The sequence below is a fragment of the Ischnura elegans genome, chromosome 2, assembly GCF_921293095.1.
Source record: "Ischnura elegans chromosome 2, ioIscEleg1.1, whole genome shotgun sequence".
NCBI classification, from domain to species: Eukaryota; Metazoa; Arthropoda; class Insecta; order Odonata; family Coenagrionidae; genus Ischnura; species Ischnura elegans.
In genome coordinates, this window is record NC_060247.1 from 115,752,864 (window position 1) to 115,771,692 (window position 18,829).

General features: G+C 40.3%; 1 protein-coding gene across 2 annotated transcripts in view; it reads right to left on the bottom strand.

The window, feature by feature from the left end:
- Positions 1–3,079: 3,079 nt before the first annotated feature.
- Positions 3,080–18,829, bottom strand: part of LOC124154456 — a 33,025-nt gene continuing 17,275 nt past the window's right edge. The window contains exons 5-8 of one of the 2 annotated variants that reach the window (XM_046528201.1): positions 15,005–15,088; positions 12,849–12,980; positions 8,655–8,773; positions 3,080–5,443 (exon numbers count right to left, since the gene is read on the bottom strand). In XM_046528201.1, the coding sequence (XP_046384157.1) occupies positions 5,317–5,443; positions 8,655–8,773; positions 12,849–12,980; positions 15,005–15,088 (462 nt within the window). In that variant the 3' untranslated portion in view covers positions 3,080–5,316. The remainder of the gene's footprint in view (positions 5,444–8,654; positions 8,774–12,848; positions 12,981–15,004; positions 15,089–18,829) is intronic. The other variant, XM_046528203.1, reaches the window with a different exon arrangement.

The following is an 18,829-nucleotide window of genomic DNA, read 5'->3' on the forward strand; positions in this document are numbered from 1 at the left end:
GGTGAAGTGGTGATTAAAGTGAGTGCATTTGTCAATTTTTACTACTAATAATTCATGTATTCTAACTAGATTTTTTCAGTTACTCAAATGTGTACTTTGAGTGTCCTTCGAATGAATAATGTACGTGCTCTAGTACAAACTGTTTTAACCCTAGATCTTTTTCTATTAATCGATATTTTGGTTAAATTTAGATTTTTGTTGAAAGGTCGAGCTTTTCATTTCGATCGATTGCTCGAAAAATCGATTTCGACCGATATTTTTCCATCACTACACGTGTTCTTAATGCAATAACAACGTTTTCAAAATCATATGAGAGTAAAATTCAATCAATTGTTACGTCCAACCCAAGGTTTTCCAGCATGAAAGTAGGTTAGCGTGGATTAAATATGCGTGCTCTACCCTTAATGCCACGCATAGTGCTCTCAAGGCGCAGTCACAGTCAGCTGATCCTGCGCCCCCTCGCGACTGCCCTAACGAGAGCCAAAGGAGCGATTCTCCGCAGACAGCACTGGAAGAATGTAAATTATTGGCTATTACCTGTACCATCTTTTGCACATACTAGTATCCTCCTATTATAAATTTTCTGTCCGAATGCTCCATTTTTTGTTCCTTATAATGGGAAATTTAAGAAAAGCAATGTCTACACATGCAGACCTTTTTTACTATCATACTTTTTTTACCTCAAATACTTTCTCTTCTCAATGTGAAAAAAATTATTTCATTTAAGTTCTCGTGAGGGGCCTCTAAATATTTTTTAATTGCCTAATTTATTTAGCTTATCGCATCTCATCCCTAAAGCACATATTAAATGGTTGAAATTGACAACCTGAGAAAAATGAAGCCTAGTAGGGACACGATAAAAATATACTTGATTCAGTGAACCCAATACCCGCTGTACCGCTCCCGTTATTTGTTTTATTTTTGAGGGCTTGTTACTTCGTTGAAACTAGGGGAATTTCCTTGAAAGTTTCAGGATGTAGGAAGGAGGCCCTAACTAAAATTTACCTTCAGAGTGAAAAATTTTACGTGTCGGTTTAAATTTATGATTTAAGACATTTGATAAAATCTGCCATCCACACAACGTGCCCTGAAGTAATCAACATGGTTGTTAAATTTTCAATAAATTAATGACTCGTGACGATATAAGGCCGATATAGCGGTATTTTCGCGTTATCTCTGTTTTACTTCAGACGGTATTTGCAGTAGAAACTATATCATGTAATGATCGGTAATTCGAAAAATATTAATTACATTCAGAATTTTAGATGCGTTTAATTCGTAGATATGCATAATATTGCCTGTTGTCGTCCAAACTACCCGTTTACAGGAATGAGTGTACATTCCCCTAGCCCTTATTTTTCGGAGAAAGCGTTTTGAAAGTAAACTTGCAAGTTGAGCTCCATCGGAATCTCTTTTGCTAACGATTCGGGATTCCTCAGTTCATACATTTATATTGAATGGCTGAAACATTTTAAATAAGCTGCAAAACGCTGATTATCATTGTGGAGGTGTGGAAAATTGTTCTGAAATCCACCTATTGATGATTGGATAATGTCTTATGAATATAAAACATGGAGGAAAGAACCTATAACCTCACATTCTGGAAATTGAAAGTTCACATGTGATTCACTTTCACTAGGACTCTTGCCCATTAAGGTTAGGACACTTGCCCCTCGTGAGGGGCAAGATTAATATTTGTTCTCCTCTTAAATTTTGATGAATGACGGCAATTCTTTATTGTATCTGCAGCAATGGAAGATAATTAATGCAGTACATGTAATAGTGAACAAGTTGTGTAGAAATAAAAATAATTGTTTGAACTTGAATGCATAATTTTTATGATTGCTTTTAGATGCGTACTCTTGCCCCTCATTCCCCTACACTTAAAGATCCAGTGAATGATACTGAGGAATAAAAATTACAAGCAATAAATTTGTATATTCTTTTTGTCGAATGAAAGAGTCGGGGGCATAATAAGACTGACTCTCTGGACTGCGGGCAAGTGGTGTTGTGGTGGAAAAATAATAAGTGACGCTGAGTACATTGGCGTTTAGATGCGGAGGCTTGGGGAAAAGCGCACCCAGTGTGAAAAGGTGGATTGATATCTGGGTCCCAGTGCAATTTTCTTAAATCGACTTATATTAATCCCTGCCCAAGTATGAAAGTTTTTCGAAATATCGGTAACAAACACCGGTGCAGCGTAAGGTACTTATTAACAACGGCCATTTCGGCTGTAAAATCTGCTGTGATTTTAGCTTTCTGAATTCTGTAAACGATTTTTATGCCTTTTTAAATTATATTTATACATTTCTTATGCGTGCGAATTTACTATTAAAACTGCGGTAGGCAACCCGCATACCACAAAAGCTCCTCCCGGGGCAAATATCCGGACACGTGTCTGGACCTGTGCATTTGCGAGTGTGGCGGTAGCGGCATGATGTTTTCTGTCCGGCTTGAAAAGATGTATTTCTGTTGTTGGAATCGCTTTCTGAGGCACTCAAGTGATAATCATAGGAATAATTAAGCTAAGCTTCTATCTGGTTAAGTGAACTTGTCCAAAGGAAGGAAAATCCGAAAGCCTATTTAAGTCGACGAAATAAATATATCTCCCTTTTTTTAGACCGACTTTCGCATTGACTTAGCAATCATGTACGGAGAGGAGGAGATATTAATTTCAACATTATTTGGCATTGGGATACTCCTAACTGAATTGTAAATTAGGGACAATGTTTCAAAATCAGATACTAGTGAGGGATTACATGTGATTTTTAGAAAGTAATTTAGCATAAATAGTTGATTCATTCAGATTGTTCTCGCATTGATAATGGGAATAATTTACCCTGTTGTTTTAAAATGAAAAAAGTGGATTTCAGAAAGTGATTTTCATTATGAGGGTAATTTGTCATTATGAAAAATTCAAGCATGATGAAGATGAAAAAGTTAGTGAATCATTAGCTAATTGTAACTGCTTGGAAATGTTAACCTTTTTTGTTAAAGAAGTCCATTTTGTCTTTTTATATTTCTTCGTCCTCTTACTCATCGACGGGTAACATGGGAAAGTGGAAATAAAAAGAAACAATAGATTTTACACATTTTATTTAATTAAAAACAAACACTATAATACATAAGCTCCGATTGGGCGTGGGCTCTAACCAATCCCCGGACGCCTGTACAAGTTGGGGAAAGGCCAGCGTCCGACGAGCCGACGCCTATCGAAGCAAGGAAATTATACAACAACAAAAGTAATTGTATTAATAATTATAGTAATACCCTCGTTTTCTCAGTCGATTAGGAATGCCGTCTCCAAGCCCCTGCCCAGGGCAGACCCAGTAGGGGAAGGGCGCCCTTCCCCCTGCGCTGCCGCAGTCTGACGTAAGCAAGCGGCAGTTGCGTCGACCAATGAGAGACCGACGCGCCGACGCACCCAAGTCACATTACGGCTCATTTCGCGGGCTTGCTTGTCGTCTGGAAATTTCTCGGCAGAAAAAAATTTTGCTCATTGCTGATTTTTATTGCCTGTGCACTTTCTTTCCAAATTAGCTTGTCTTTCGTCCTTAAGGAGGGTTTTGCTAGTCAAAGGTCATGAGGAATTATCACCTTGAAGAGGATGTTTCTCCCCACTTCGTTGCGGAAGAAGCATTTCGACTGTTTTTTGCAAGGGAGCGCTCGTCAAGACCTTCGCTTCGCAGCACTCCCTGTCTGGAGTCAATTTTTGGGTCTTACGTCCGCCATATATTTTTCGTTCCAACCAAAGGAAGATAGTTCACGCGGAGAACTATCTCCATGCTCTACGATCGGTTTCAGAAAGAAAATGACCTGACCGCAAAGACGTCTGCCCCATTAAATCGCAACGGTGGCAGTCAAATGAACGGTAGTGGTGTCTTTGCTAATTTGAACGCTTGTCAGAATCATCTTTAACGACCTTTCGTAAAACTTTCTCGCAGAGCGGCTGGAAATGTGTTCTTTTGATTTCGGGTATTGCGGAATGAAAATTTTTGTGCGTGTTTCAAAGTGAATCAATTTTTCTTTATTCTCAAAGTTGTTTCTGCCGAGAACTATCCCGTATCAGGGGTTATTACAAAGGTTCAATCTAGAGCTTTTGCAACGCGTCATTCCCGTGTTTGGGGAAACGTGAGTGTGGATTGCCCGAGGGGAGAGTCAGGAAGGAAACGAAGAGTTGGTTGAGTCTTGTCGGGGATAGTCGTGAGATTAAATAAATAAATAATTAGCGCTCCTTTCGTCTTGAGGATCTGAAAAGAGTGCTGTCGGGACACAAAAGTACTTATTGGAGATTAATTGAGTGATTGCTGTCTTTATGAGAGTAGCGGAATAAATTATATAAATAAATACATTCACTCGGTGTGTGATGAAGGCAAGTGCTGGAGAATCTCAGTTTTCGTTCTCCGGATGTGCGGATATAAAAACAAAAAAAATATCTTCGGCGCATTTGAGTTTGGAGCATTGCAGTATTTGATGATAATGATGATTTTTGATGATTCGATGTTGGTGAAGCATGTGTCGGTGAAGAGGTCAATGACGACGGTTGTGCGTCCGCAGTTCGTCAACTATCGTCCATCGTATGGGGAGGGTCTGTCTGATTGACGCCGTGGTGTTGGTCCGAAACGTCGTCCACTTACGCGTCGTGTCCGTCTTTCGGAGGCCGGGAATTTTTGTCAAGGAGGGTTTCCAGTCTTTTTTTTTTTGCAATATTTTTATCAGGTCAGTGGCTGTTCCATGCTTTTCACTCACGTCTTAATGTTTTGCGTAGCAGAAGGAAAATTTCGTCCTCCTCTCGTCTTTTGTCGCCCTGGTGAAAGCGATGGGGCGAATTGTGGCGCCGCCACTCTTCCACTCCAAGTTTCAAGTATCGAAAAAACAAATGCGAAACGGAAGGATTGTGAGGGAGGACGGGCGTCATCACAGCCAAAATGGCTCATAATTTTGAACTCGGCCAGAAAATTTTTCTCTCGTAGCGTATCCCGATAATGGCTCGAGTTGTGAGTCGAAATGAAGGAAGGGAAGGAGAGGAGCGGCGGAGAGTAGATGTCTCAGCAGTCAGTTGTTTTATTTTTCGCTCCGCACCTGTTAACGTCCATCGCGCCACGCATTCGTCCACCCTTCCCGGTCACTCGACGCGCGTCGTCTTACGTCACTGCGGATCGTTCGCGGGTCGCTCGCGTCACGCGTCGTCGTCATGGAAACCCAGTCACTGCGTCCAATCCCCTTCCCGTCGCTTCGTCTATGTCGCGTCTCGCCGCTGCCGTCCGTCGCGCGGGGGGGAGGGGAGCGGAGGAAGTGACGTCATTGCCGCCGCGCTCACGCCTCGCCGCACGTTGCGTAGGCGACGCGGCACTTTTCGCCGCTCCGGCCGATCCTCGCCGCTTCATAGAAGTTTTGGAACGGCTTGCCGTTCGTTTTCTGCAGCACGAAGCTCGCCCCGACCCTGTGCGGAAGAGAAAGCAACATTAGAGACACTGGGTATTTTGTGATACGGGAAAACACTTATCCAATAGAATACTCTTTCCGTCTGTCAATGAATTGATATCCGTGTTTATCTGCATCCAGACTAAGTAATTAAGACGAAGTTATTTGCTAGCATTTCAAGTGTGTGATTTAAACACATTTACATGTAACTAATATTAATAAACACTTTTATATATTTTATTTTTTTCACCCTAGCGTACCTTATTTCGTCTTTCCATGGAAAATAATATATTAATGTTCTCGCTCGTTATATGTTATTATGCAAATTAATGGTAGAGAAATAGTGCAATTTATAATAGGCAATCTTATCTTTGGCATTTGGTTTTCAAGACATGCAGGTAAATGCGTGAAGATTTTAAGTGCAATTGTAAATGAGAACTTAACAGTAGCCCTTAAAGTGTTGGCATTAATGCTGTATAGTGTATTAAGGCCTGGCTTTACGATATATTAATCCGCACTGGTGAATGTACAAATACCAGGATGCAAAAATGTACGTACCGTATTAAAACCAAAGTTTACAAATTGGTAAGAGATAATAGAACATTTTCCAGTTTGGTGCATTCGTTCGTCTACTTTTCATTTTGCCCCACCAAAATCGTTCGTGGATTCACACCTTAAATTGCACGAATTGAAATATCGAGCAACCAGTCCTATCCTGTAACATTCGGAGACTTCAACGCCCGAATCAGCCAAGCGTGTATATCTACGCAGAAGAGAAAAATTGTATGGCTTCCTACCATTCACGAAATGGAATATCCGCCATTGTTGCACAGACAAAGTTACTGTACCCAAATGATGTCTACAAACAGGTAATGAGTGAACCGTCAATATTTGACATATTCGGGCACTTCCGCGGCCTGCTTTGTACGAAGAAGCCTTCGAGCTACTGTTATTTTCTATGCATCCGGCGAATATTAAGGGACACCATAATTATTTCGATGGTTGTTTTCATATTATTGAGTGACGCTCATTCATAATGAGAAATGTGCTGAATTTTATATTTTTAATTTAACTTTTACCTTTCTAAGGTGAAGCGATTATGCTGTGGTAAACATTCTTGGATTTTTATCCGAATTTAAGGGGTAAAAATCCTGGTACTTTCTAAGTTTCGAATTTTAGAGAAAAAAATCGAAATTTTGATGTAAATTTTGGCTAGAAAATAGTTCATTACTGAATCTCTTCGTTTTTATTGTCGAGATATCATTTTTGAAATTAACCATGTCAATTTAAAGTAGTTTTTAGCGTTTACTAAGCCGTATCATTACCCCTTTTTGATTGTCTGATGTCTTGATAGCTCCTCACTCGTTAGTGTTTGATGGGTTACCCGACCAGCGTTCATGATGATGCAAAATTACAATGAAAGATTGAGTCTTACCACTGAAAATGATCGCACTTTTTACCCTTGGGGACTCAGATTTTGATCAAAATTTCTTTATGCGTGAGTATCCTGATTAAACTAAATACCTTAAGACCGTTTTCCGGAAAAATGTCTATTTATGTATTTTTGGAATTATATTACCTGAATTTCAGTGCAAATCATCCGTTGAGATTTCGCACAGTATTCGGCATAAGTATTTTGTTATTTATGGACGTGACAAATACTGGAGGAAGTCATAGTATACTATTGAAACATTGGTACACATACCAACACAAACACATACCACGTTCTGGAAAAATTATTGCGCTCACCAAGTTGTGTTATAAGCCTACCGTATTTATTTCTATTCGAACCGCCGCTCGGAAGAAAAATGAACCTTTTTAGTGAATGAAAGAAATAATGAAAGTTTCTTAAGTTGTATGTACAAGAGTGCACAATATTTTATTTTTGAAACAATAATCTGGATATGTATAGAGTAAATTTTTTATTATAATATGCTTAGATAACAATTTTTCGCGAAAAGGTATTTGGGTACGTCATTAAAAGTGGATTATATAACCCATACAAAAATGTTGATCGATATCTGAGACTGTCTTGGGTGAAACGTTTTTAATTAGAGGTGATCCCTTATGAAGTATCGTTTTCCTTGAAAAATATGGATGGTAAGGACATACGTATGTAAACGCATGATGCTATTGGACCAATTTGAGGTGGGGTAAGCGGTCGCACGATTTAACGCAGTCGCATTTCTAGCGTTTCCACCTTGAAGTTATATCCTTGTCAGCTGACCTTAAAAACTACCCGTTCTCGTAACCATCGTTCCGACGGACCAGCCTGATGAGATGAGCAGGAACATCCTCCATATTAGACCAGCGAGGCATACTTCGCATGCTGGGGTGAATAGCCTGGGTGACACGATGTCACGGGTACACGCTAACTCGATCGCTCACCTCCGCCGTGATTGCGGTCACGACACCCAATTTGGAGCGAGGGGTGCATTCGGCGTCCCGACTGCGACGTCAGAGCCCCTCTTTGGCGATAACCGGCAGTGCGTGACCCACATGCCTATCTATGCACCCTCTACAAGGCGCTCTTCCTGCCTGTGCTCTTCTTTCGAATCTTCCTCAATGAACTCCCTGCTCACATTCTGGAACCGGCTGCGAGCATGCTTTCCTATACGGTGGTGGAACGATCGTAATCTCTACATTAGTCGGATGAATGAACATGGAGATTCTGCGAGCATTAAACCATCATCTAAAGGCCGGTTTGTAGAATTAATTTGCAATGATTTAACCGCACGGACCTCTTAGTGTGAGATTCCTTAACTTGGGGTTCGGTCCATTTTGAGTTAACGGGATAATTAGCGTGGAATTCAGTAACGCGCAGTGCGTAGTCATTTTTTCATGCGCTTTTCGTCTTCGTTTTGTTTGCTCAAACCTTGAATCATGGAAGAAGACTTCTTCGGGTGAAAATTAGCGTGGATGTGGTATGGAATAGAGAAACAAACTCCGGAAAATATATCGACGAGGCTAAGAACTCAATCGACTCAATTTCAATACCATGTTTGAGGCAGTTTGCTGTTGGTTCTGCAGAAGAATGATGGACGGCGTCGAGTATGCGTTAATATATTATTATAATAATACTATGCGTGATATTTCATAAACTCCCAAGAAGACATTGAGCTAATTTTTCGTTAGGTGCGAAATGCTACTATTTATTTTCCAAGAACTGGCCTTAAGTGAGTGTGCCCTGTTGCAAATGCATTAGTTAAGTGTGTTCGTTAGTCACTTACGTTCCCAGTTTGCAAAGCATTGTGGATCCTTGAAGTTCCTTGGAGCACTCGCTGCTTGCCTCGCACAGGAAACGCTCGGCGCAAATGTGGTTGTCAGTGTTGAGGGCCAGCATGCAGCCCTGCCCACAAGGTTAATCACGAAAGAAGATACAGTTAGTTACAACAAGCACACATTTTGACGTTCCTTTTTCATCGATGAGTCGATGTTAGTTTCTCACATGAGTTAATTGATGTTATTTCTTTGTTAAAAAATTGTTACCAATACGTAAAGAGGCAATAGTAAACATTCAACATTCAAAATTGGGAAGTAATTTAAAACAAATGGGACTAAAAAATGAGGGCATAACCCTATTAGAGGAATTATCACTCCCACTAAACTGATCTTATGTTGTCTTTTTCGCGATATATTGTTTTTTAACTTATGTTATCGTCTTGAATTTTTTTTTATATTCAGAGTTAACCCATGTCAACATTTGCACGTATCTCGCTTGGGTTAAGTGTACGTCTGATTGAACAACGATGTTAAACTAAAAAAAATAGATAGAGGCAAATGTTCTCAAGGGTCCACTCTTATCCTCCTGAATATTTCAAGAGAATTGCCCGAGTGAAACGCAAATGATAGGTCGCGAAAAAAACGCCGTCCGATCAGGGGGAATACTTACTCTTAATGAAATGTTACTGTTTCAATTACAACTTTTTGTCATAAAAATTCAAGTCACATGGATTTAATTTACTTTTAACGGGTTAGGATTATATAAAATGTTATTTACGATAAGTTTCATGATTTGGCTCTGATTGAAAATATTTGTTAGCAGCCACAAACATATAAGGGATACACAATTTAAGTTCTTTCAGAAGGGAATATTTTCTTACAACTGTTAAAAGGACAGGTGTCACATTCAATCAACTATTAGTCACTAGAACATGTAAGTGGATATTATTTTTACATGATTAAACATTGAGCATGGTAAGATCGAAGAATTTTATTACAGAAGTTGATTTTTATTCGTAATTTCGGTCATGGCTATAAATGCCTTGCTGTAGCTTTCATTCTGCAGAAGCTTTTTGATAAGATGTGTAGAAACCATATCTAGAGATTCCTCGAACGCTAGGTTTTACTTGGAAATCATGATTCATTCTGTTAACCGTGAGAACCATTATTTTCTTCTTTCCATTTTTTTGTTTTCTTTTTTCATTGTCTTCTTTCCATCCTCATGCTTGTCGATGCGGGCCTCAGGACATGTTATATGCACTCATTGTTATGCTGCGTGCTGTTAATTCCAACTATAAGGCAAATGTTGGTTGATATATTAGCGATACACCTTGAAATTTTCATCATAATACCGTAAGTGGGATCGGGTTACTTTCGTGGTCATTGTTGACTTCCCACCCAGTCGGTTTAGCTTCAAATCCCGGTGGCGGCAGGGTTTTTTTCTTAGGCTTCCCGAACCCTGCTTCAGTACTTCGTGGAGCGCTTTTCAAGTACAGCGCTCCATTCTTCGGATGGGACGTTAAACCGTGATCCCCTTGGCGCCTTATGTTAAGAGCCGGCTAATGCCGACTCTCCATTCTTCCCTCATGGCGCAAATGACCTCACCTGTCGGTCGCCTTCTCGAAATACCATAATATCGCAAGTCTTAAACCAACAATACGTGACCAAAAAAGAAAGTCGACGGGTAAATTGTGCGTCCCCATAGCGAGTTGTTGTGACGCAGACAAGTGGATATTACTTGCGAGGGAATTGTTCCTCCTCTTGAGCGCAAACGGATTCTTCAAAAATGAAAAAATAAATAAAAATCGGTGAGATCAACAGTATCCTGAATATGCGCAACCTGCTCATCATTATTTGAAGATGTTGGTAAAGTTAAGTGGCAGGTTGCTCTTTCAAATCGTGATTGGAAATCGACCATCTCTACTCTGGTGCCGAGCCATTAGCGCCTAGAAAGCATTCACCTTTACCGTTAGATTTGGTGGGGTTTTTCTCCCCTTTTTACCCCGTTGGAAGACCGTCATTTCTTAAAGTGAGTTGACTCGTAAAAGCTGGCCGCTATCGAAGTCAACTATTGGCTACTATTACGCTCGATTCGTACGTAAAGACATAGCATTGAACTAAAAGCAATGGAATGCTGATACCCCTTCGTGAGGTGAAGCCAAGAAATAACGAATATGGTCATATTGAGGACCTCTAGAATGTCGTGTCGTTATACTCGCGTATTCGTGTAACTTTGAAGTTCATATTCTCAACTTGTATTGTACCGATAAGTTCGCGACTTGAAAATAAATTGCTTGTATCCCAAGTGGCAGTTTTTTCACCTCAAAGAGCACTATTCGTTCAATCGAAGATTGCACTTATTTCCTTTTAAAATGCATGGAAGTCGGCTATGTGAGGAGACCCCGGACGAGCTTCAGACCGGCTTCACCGGTTACCATGCCTGTTGCATAGTTACCACCTGTCTTTTGTTTTGAGTTCAGTGGGGCAGTGAGTACGAAGAGATAAGGAATTGATTGAGGACATGCTTGAACTTGATTAGATCTATCAGCGAAGAAGGAGCAGTTCAACTTTAATCGATGTAGCAATCGGTAACTTCGGCGGTATTGCTAGTGAAAAACGCTGATTTAACCACGCTGGAAACAGTTTGCCATTTTTAAATATCTTACTATTTAACGAACAATCGCTAGTCATAAATTAAGTGTATTGTCTCGCGAACCAGAGTAGATGAAAATATTTCCCTTTCGCCTACGTCCTTTCCTTTGTTTTTACACTGCTGTCATTACGAAGTATTTTGGCAGTTGTGGAACCCTTAAGTGTTGTCCTACAGAGTCGAGGCATCGTTTTTGTTGCTTCTTCGACGTGTACAGCCGCCTTTATAGCATAGCTTAGGTTCACAGACCGATCGTCCTGAATCTCCAGTGCTTGCATCTCCTCATCTCAGAATTCCGCAGCTACTCCCGCAGTGGTGCCACCTGTGGGGAGTTAATGAAGGCGGGAGAAGTCCCTTTCGCCATTGACCCCGTTTCCTCCTCCCTTCCGGGTTCACTGCTCGTCTTCGCCGTGTGTGAGTTTCCAATGACGACAATTTGAGGAAAAGGTGAAGCAAGCATTTCGACTTGACCGGGATTCGGTCCCGGATCTCCCCGTCGCCAGTCCTTCCACCGCATTTAGTAGCTTAGCGCCTCTCAGACATTCAACTGCTGCGGCGATGTGACATCGGCGTTCGAGAGTGCATCACTCTACCAGACGAAATTTTCGTATAGGTAATTAAAGAGCGAAATATTGCATCTAAAGTGTAAATCTAACCAGAATTGCCAATTTTTCGGTGGAACCAAATATTCTGCATTTGCAGTGACGAAACATGTGGAAACTTTGAAATAAAATGTTCTGAATGAATATCGGTTGCAGTAAGGGTAATTAAAGTGACTGGGAATATCCAATATGATGTAGCAGAAGCATTTGTTTTCCATTTTAGTTCGAACAATTGAACATTTTGAACTGGAATACCTTGAAACGGCCCTCATTTAACTTTTAGTAAAAAAATATTCCACCATTGTATAGGTATATCCTGTAAAAATATCTGGAGGCCAAATTTGTATCTAATTTGTATCTATTTGTAAGTACCATCATATTCAATTTTTTTCTTTCCGTCAATTTGTAGAAATTTCAATTTTATATAAAAAGTTAAACGGAAAATCGCGTGGACACTAACTATTTCTATAAATTGTGAAATATGCTTAATTTCTTACAGGACAGATTTTATAAAGTTAGACATACTATGTCTGAGGCAAATGCCTTAGACTCGATCGATTGACTTGGATGACTTCGATCGTTCATGTTGTGTATTGGTTTGCTGAGAAATTCCTTTTCAAAATTACAACCCACTGCATGTATTTCGAAACTCAAAGGTTATTTGTCTTGGCATTAGCGAATTAGAATTCCAGATTGATAACGTGAATATCATCTTAGGGGCGTTCTGTATTTCGGTAATAGGAAAAATAAGAGGGATGTTTTTTCGAATGGATAGGTATGGAAATTCGTTTTTCCCTAAATAACTGCAATAAATGTTAGGTTGTCGCTGAATCACCTTACCAATGCAATCCTTTGTTTGGTGCATAAACGGGCATTGTCTTAGCACCTCCCGCCACTTATCCATCGGGAGCAGTGTGTGTAACACACAATATGCTGGATGTGTGTCTTACCTTGAGCATGGTGAGTCCGGCGACGGCTGCTTCGGACACCGAGTCCCTCATGCCGAGGGCCCTCACGGACATTGATCGGTGCGAGAAGGAAGTCTTTAGGGCGTCCAGGAGATTCACCACGATGTTCACAAACTGAAACGCAAGAAAATAGGTCGAACATTATGAGAAGTCGAGAGGGTCCTTGATAATTATTTCCAAAGGGCATCGTGAAGCAGAATTAATTGCTCGTTGAAAAACTGAAGAAATGGGCGACATTGAATAATTTCGGGTTTAATTCTATTTTAATGTGATGCAGATTTGTTATCACGAGAAAATGGTTCCCAAATTCATCATGATAGATGATCCATGGTGATAATAGTGGATCACGATTTAGTTTGGCAATCATGCGCTGAGGAAAATTGCAAAAATCACCTTTCCAATGAATGTACATGCATACAGCAGTGTTATATTTTTTGGAATAGCTCGTCTTTCGTGCCCTCAAGGTACTCATGTAAGCTTTAACCCTTTTAGAAATGGCGTGAATTCGCATTGCTCCCTTGAGCACGATTTCCACTTATTACATCCACTGCAAATGGACCATTCGAGAGCTGGGGCAAGTTAGTGATGAGTTTTCTCGAAACTTCAATCCTTTCTGCTACAAAATCTTGCGAAGGACGAAGAAATCATTACTTATCGATTAGTAGAACAATGCGAGATAAGATGAATTTAACGGGATGCATTGCGGCCATTTAAAAGTGGCTGTCTCGCTCGACAGAGTGATACAGTCTTTAACCTTATTCACAAGGTCATTTTTATTAATTTTTATTTTATATATTTAACGGCAAGATATTTAACGATAACTTGTCTCATGCCATTGTCACATCCCGGCCCTTTTCTTACTTGTTGGCGACCATCGATGGATTATAAATCAAAGTGTGGCTTATACTGTCGTTTTTATTTACATCTTGATGTCGAACACTCATTCATGCTTGAAGACAAGTCGCGATCGGTCGAGTAGAAATTCCGTCCGAGTTGTTACCACACCGCTTGCAAGCACAAATGGGATTGATAGTATATACATTATCGTAGAATGTGAGAATGGAATTCATCTCTCTCTAGGGCAATAGGTGGCGAAAATGTAAATTCTGTCGTTTCTCAACCCTTTTCATATGCGTCAAAGCGTCGCTATACATTAGCAAGTCATTGGGTTGCATATTTATTGCCTAATTCGTAACACTACGACTTTAAACATAGCGTCTCCAAAGAATGAAGCCTCCGCTCATTTTCTCACCTGACGATGCTACTCTCTCTCTTTTAATATCGATACTCTATTCATAGTTATATACATAATAAATAATCTTTTAAATATTTACACTAATTTTTTACTAAACCAACCCAAGGTGTCAGCAAATTATTGCGATTATTAATGAACAATTGGCTTGACAAATTTAATAATTTACGGAAACTTGTTTATGTTAAATAAAACTTTTTTGTGGTTAAATTTTTCCTGTGATTATAATTGTCGCACACACTATCTGCGAACGTTTCGAGTCATCCGTGGGAGAGTGGCTGTTTTTCCCAACCAGGGGTGGATTCGGATGCTCACAGTGCATTTTGTATAGATAACGGTAGAGCTCATACCCGCCTAAACCACGGGTAATTTCACTGACTAAGGGTAGGGAGGGCTAGGCACTTTCCCTGGGTACATCCCATTTCGAAGATTACTTTAGGGGCATCCGAAGGCTTCACCTAGGACCCTCCGATCCAGTGGCGCAGCGAGGGGGGGGGGTTTGGGGGGTAAACCCCCCCCCACCCCCAAAGCTCAGAGAAATTTTAAAGTTTAATCCACTTTACTTAATTGGATTGATATTACTATTACAATAGCGCAAGGATTAGTAAAATATGCCTCAGAAAGCCGTAAAACTCACCATTTTGAACAATTTATCTTAAAATTCTGCAATTTACTAATCTCGCACCTACCGCTTATCCTGGAGGGTATTCCATACCCCCGCACACCCTGATATTAGTTGCACCTAAACCCCCCCCCCAGCCTTAATTTCTAGCTGCGCCCCTGCTCCGATCTAAGTATTAGCTTAGCGCTCCGCACCCTCTCTGCTCGTGAAGAAGGGCAGAGGAGTTGTGACGGAAGACTTGAACGTATTTGAAGAGAGACTCACCTCGCCGGCTTGCTTGGCCATGGTGGCCACTTGGTCCGGGTTTTTGTTGCCGAGCAACGCGGAGAACACGGCTGTGAGGATGCCCTGCTCGTTAAAAACCCCGTGGAGGACAGCAAGGACCATTTTGTACACCACCAACAGACACACCGCGCACCAAACGTGGAGGAGGATGGACATGGAAAGAGGGGGTTCAGGGGTGGGGGGAGAGAGGTGTGTGAGAAAATGGGCGGCCAACTACTGCACCGACTATGCTATAACCACTAAGAGAAGCGTGCACAACCAGATTTATATACTATGCTTGGACTATTCTGCAAGGGTGAAACATGTCAGAAAGCGCATTCGTGGCTGGAAATATCCGCTAAGGGTGGTATTTAAGTAGGCGAAAGATAAAAGTGACTGAAGCAGGCGAAATGTAGTGGAAGGGAATCGTGACTTTATTTTAAAGAGATGGCACTTTTCCATCAAAACAACAACGTTCTGTGGAGAATTAAGGGTGAGGCCGACAGAATGAAATACTTGGATAGGGACCAGTAGCATTTTCATCTCCTCCTTGCTGATGGCTGCTTAAAAGAGGACGCCTTACTCTCTCTCAACAGCTCTTTTTTCGTAACGTAATTCTTGTTTAAAAATTAAGCTATCGCGGAAATTGTCGGCGTGTATAAAGTATACCCTTATTTATCGGTATCCCAAATATATGAATATCTACCGCAATATTGAAAATTTTTATAAGTGAGATACAGAAAAATGTTGGTATGGGTATGCTTTAAGTATCCAAAAATTTCACGGTAATTGCTTTAATTATAAACAAGGGATACGTTCAGAAAAAATAGTAACGAGATCCGGTGAAAAGGGAGAGAGATTCAGCCGAAAAAATGGTCTCTGGGATGCTATTTCCTCTTTTAAGTAGTTGGATTTGGAATTATTATTTTCGGCGGTTATAATTGCTTGTAGTATTTTAGATTTTTTTCTTGCGTGGATCCATTGGAAAACGAGGGAAATTTACAATGGCTTAATTTATTTTTGGATAGTTGTCCAGAATCTGTTTACTAGGTTTGCAATTCACCTCTTGTTTCCTTCGTATCCAAATGTTTTGTCATCAAGGATTTTGCGGGATAAGTTAGGGAGCTCATTTTTTTTATTTTACGGAGGAACTGAGCTTGCCGTGATTTCTACTGCTGACATGTTTCACCTTTACAGACTAAAATTATGCCCAATTTTTGTGAGAAAATACTTGAAATATCTGACTAATGCGAAAATGAAACGTTCGCCAAGGAAAATGCGAAAGGAATATAACTAATCAAACCTCGGTGACAATTATATTTTACATATACTTGCATAAACTGAATGCACGTGCTAGAAAAAATCTACCGCATTTGAATACAGGCACAATTGCCATACTTCAGAGAATTGATAATGCCAATGCTACGTGAATGCTGTCGATATAATTCGCGAAAGTTTTGTCACCGGATCATAATTTTGCTCTTACTCTCAATGAAGGAGTTTCATTAAACTTATTTTCCAGTAAAGCTTTTCAAAAGGGATTAAGTAACAAGATTTAAAATGTGTTGAATGCCTTGCTTCTGGGAAAGTGATAAATCATTCTCCGTTAAGCTAAATTTTCATCAGCTTACAGCATTAGTTAACAAGGCAAAGGATCATTTAGATCGTTAGAATTTTGATATTTCAAGTTTTAATACTTTCTAAAGAAAGACTTGTTGACTCAAGCAGTCAAAAGAGAATAAATTTTATCAAATTGGAGATTTGTCTCACCATGAGTGAAACAAATTGACGTTTGCTTTCAGAACGAAGTTAAGTAGTGTTATATTGTCAATCTAGGACTCATTGAAGTAAAGTGAAATAGTTAATGCTATTGAGTAAGAATGACCATCGTTGGGGTTTTATAAAAAAGACGACTGCCCTTCCTATTCGAAACCCGTCACGTAAGGTAAAGTTGCTTGCCCATTCGCATTTCCCATCGCAAAGGTTTCATTCCGCATTGTCAGTCTTCAGTTGAGAATATTATATTTTGGCATTTGACATTTATAAAATACGTGAGTTTTATTCTTACGAAAGCCATCGGAAGGAGACGGCTTCAGTATAATTCCAGCAACTGTATCTGGAGCGTAAACAGTAGTCATTTTATCATTAAGGTCAACATTATATATTTTTTGCTGTTAATCCTATGAAAAAGGGAATAATATAACTATTTTATTTACAGCATATTCTTCACCAAGTATCTTTTAATACACAAGATTGCGAACTCTATGCACAGAATTCTCAATCAATTACCGATAACACAACATATAAGCAGTTAAAGGTTTCACATCGATTTAGTAATTTGAAAATAGAAAGTAATTCTTCGTTTGTTAGCAGTTAGTTGAAGAATTTGCCACTGCCCAGAAGTAAGGAAAGAAGTCATGAAGAAAGCGTATGGCATCTAATGAAGCACCTACATGAAAGATACGTAGAAGGGTCCTCACCCAGAAGACCAACATTTATCAATCGCAAGAATGGAATTAGCATACATTGGATAGTGTTAGATCATTTTATGAAAAAGTAATGTTAAAAGCAACAAGCTTTGGTGGAGGACGTGCAATTTTATTTTTACTCGAATTTGCCCACCGACATGTTTCATGCAATTGTTTGAACGAATATATTAGTTTATTATGTAAACTGTGATATTAGTGGCAAAATTTATTTTTAGAAATTTTGCTACAATCCCATGCCCATTGCCCATGACCCCAGCAGTCTCAGCCTGGATTTCCTCATTATTCGTAGCGCTGTATTAGTTGACACTGCATATCGGTACGTGCATATGTAATGAAACACGTGTAAGAACCCTTGGCTCGTATGCGGCCTCCTAAACAATATCATGCGGCAAGCACATTTTTTTCCAATAAGTCATTACACCTCTTCACAAGGTGAAAGTGCTTTTGGAGCGATTGTATAATTTAGGTTAATTTTGTAATTTCTTCGTTGTTTTAATATATGGTGAAAATTATTTTATATTTTCCATAAGTGTCGATTGGATGGTGCGGAAAGGCTACCGACGCCTGATCCAGGGAGAACAAATGACGCTCGCTTAAAATTTACGTCTCTATGGATACTGGAATCTCACGCCTAGTGGTCCCAAGGGTTAATTGATTGTTATTTTTTTCTAAGCATCGGAATTAAGTCTTCGCGAGTGGCATAAGAGCCTCCTTCGGCGAATGATGTGAACGCTTCAACCGGAAGGACATTGCGGCGGAAGCAAGGCCGTGGAGCGAGATCACTTCCGCCGCGGCCCTGACCCGCTGACCCACTCCCCCTTCCCTTGCAGTCACCGGCCATTGAACCCCGCGCCACCCCAGGAATGCGCGCCGCCCGAATGACCTCCATCCCGCCCACCCCACCACCACCCTCCGCTCCTTCGTCTTCCTCAGCCGCGACCAGTGACGACGGCTTTCGCCGGGGACCCTCCAGGCCATTTCCGTGTCCCATTGACGCGGTGCGCTTGAATCCAAACCTCTTTCTGTTACGAGCGTAGACACTGATTTCCCACCCAGCGGAAACGTAAACAACAGCGCTTAAGATAGCTCATTGGTAGCCAAATGATGATGTCGACAGCACCAGTGAACCCCCACACTTCAATACTATTTTTATATAGTATGGGAAAATGCAAAGGAAATATTTACTTATAAATTTTATTCTAATCCCGACGCCTTTTCTTCCTTTCGAGTGTTGAATTTAATGGAAATATGTACTTAAAAGTCTGGAATGGGTTTTCTGGTTTGCGTTTGCAGTGTTTTTCTACATAATATGCTATCTATTTCGAATGGAAATTTT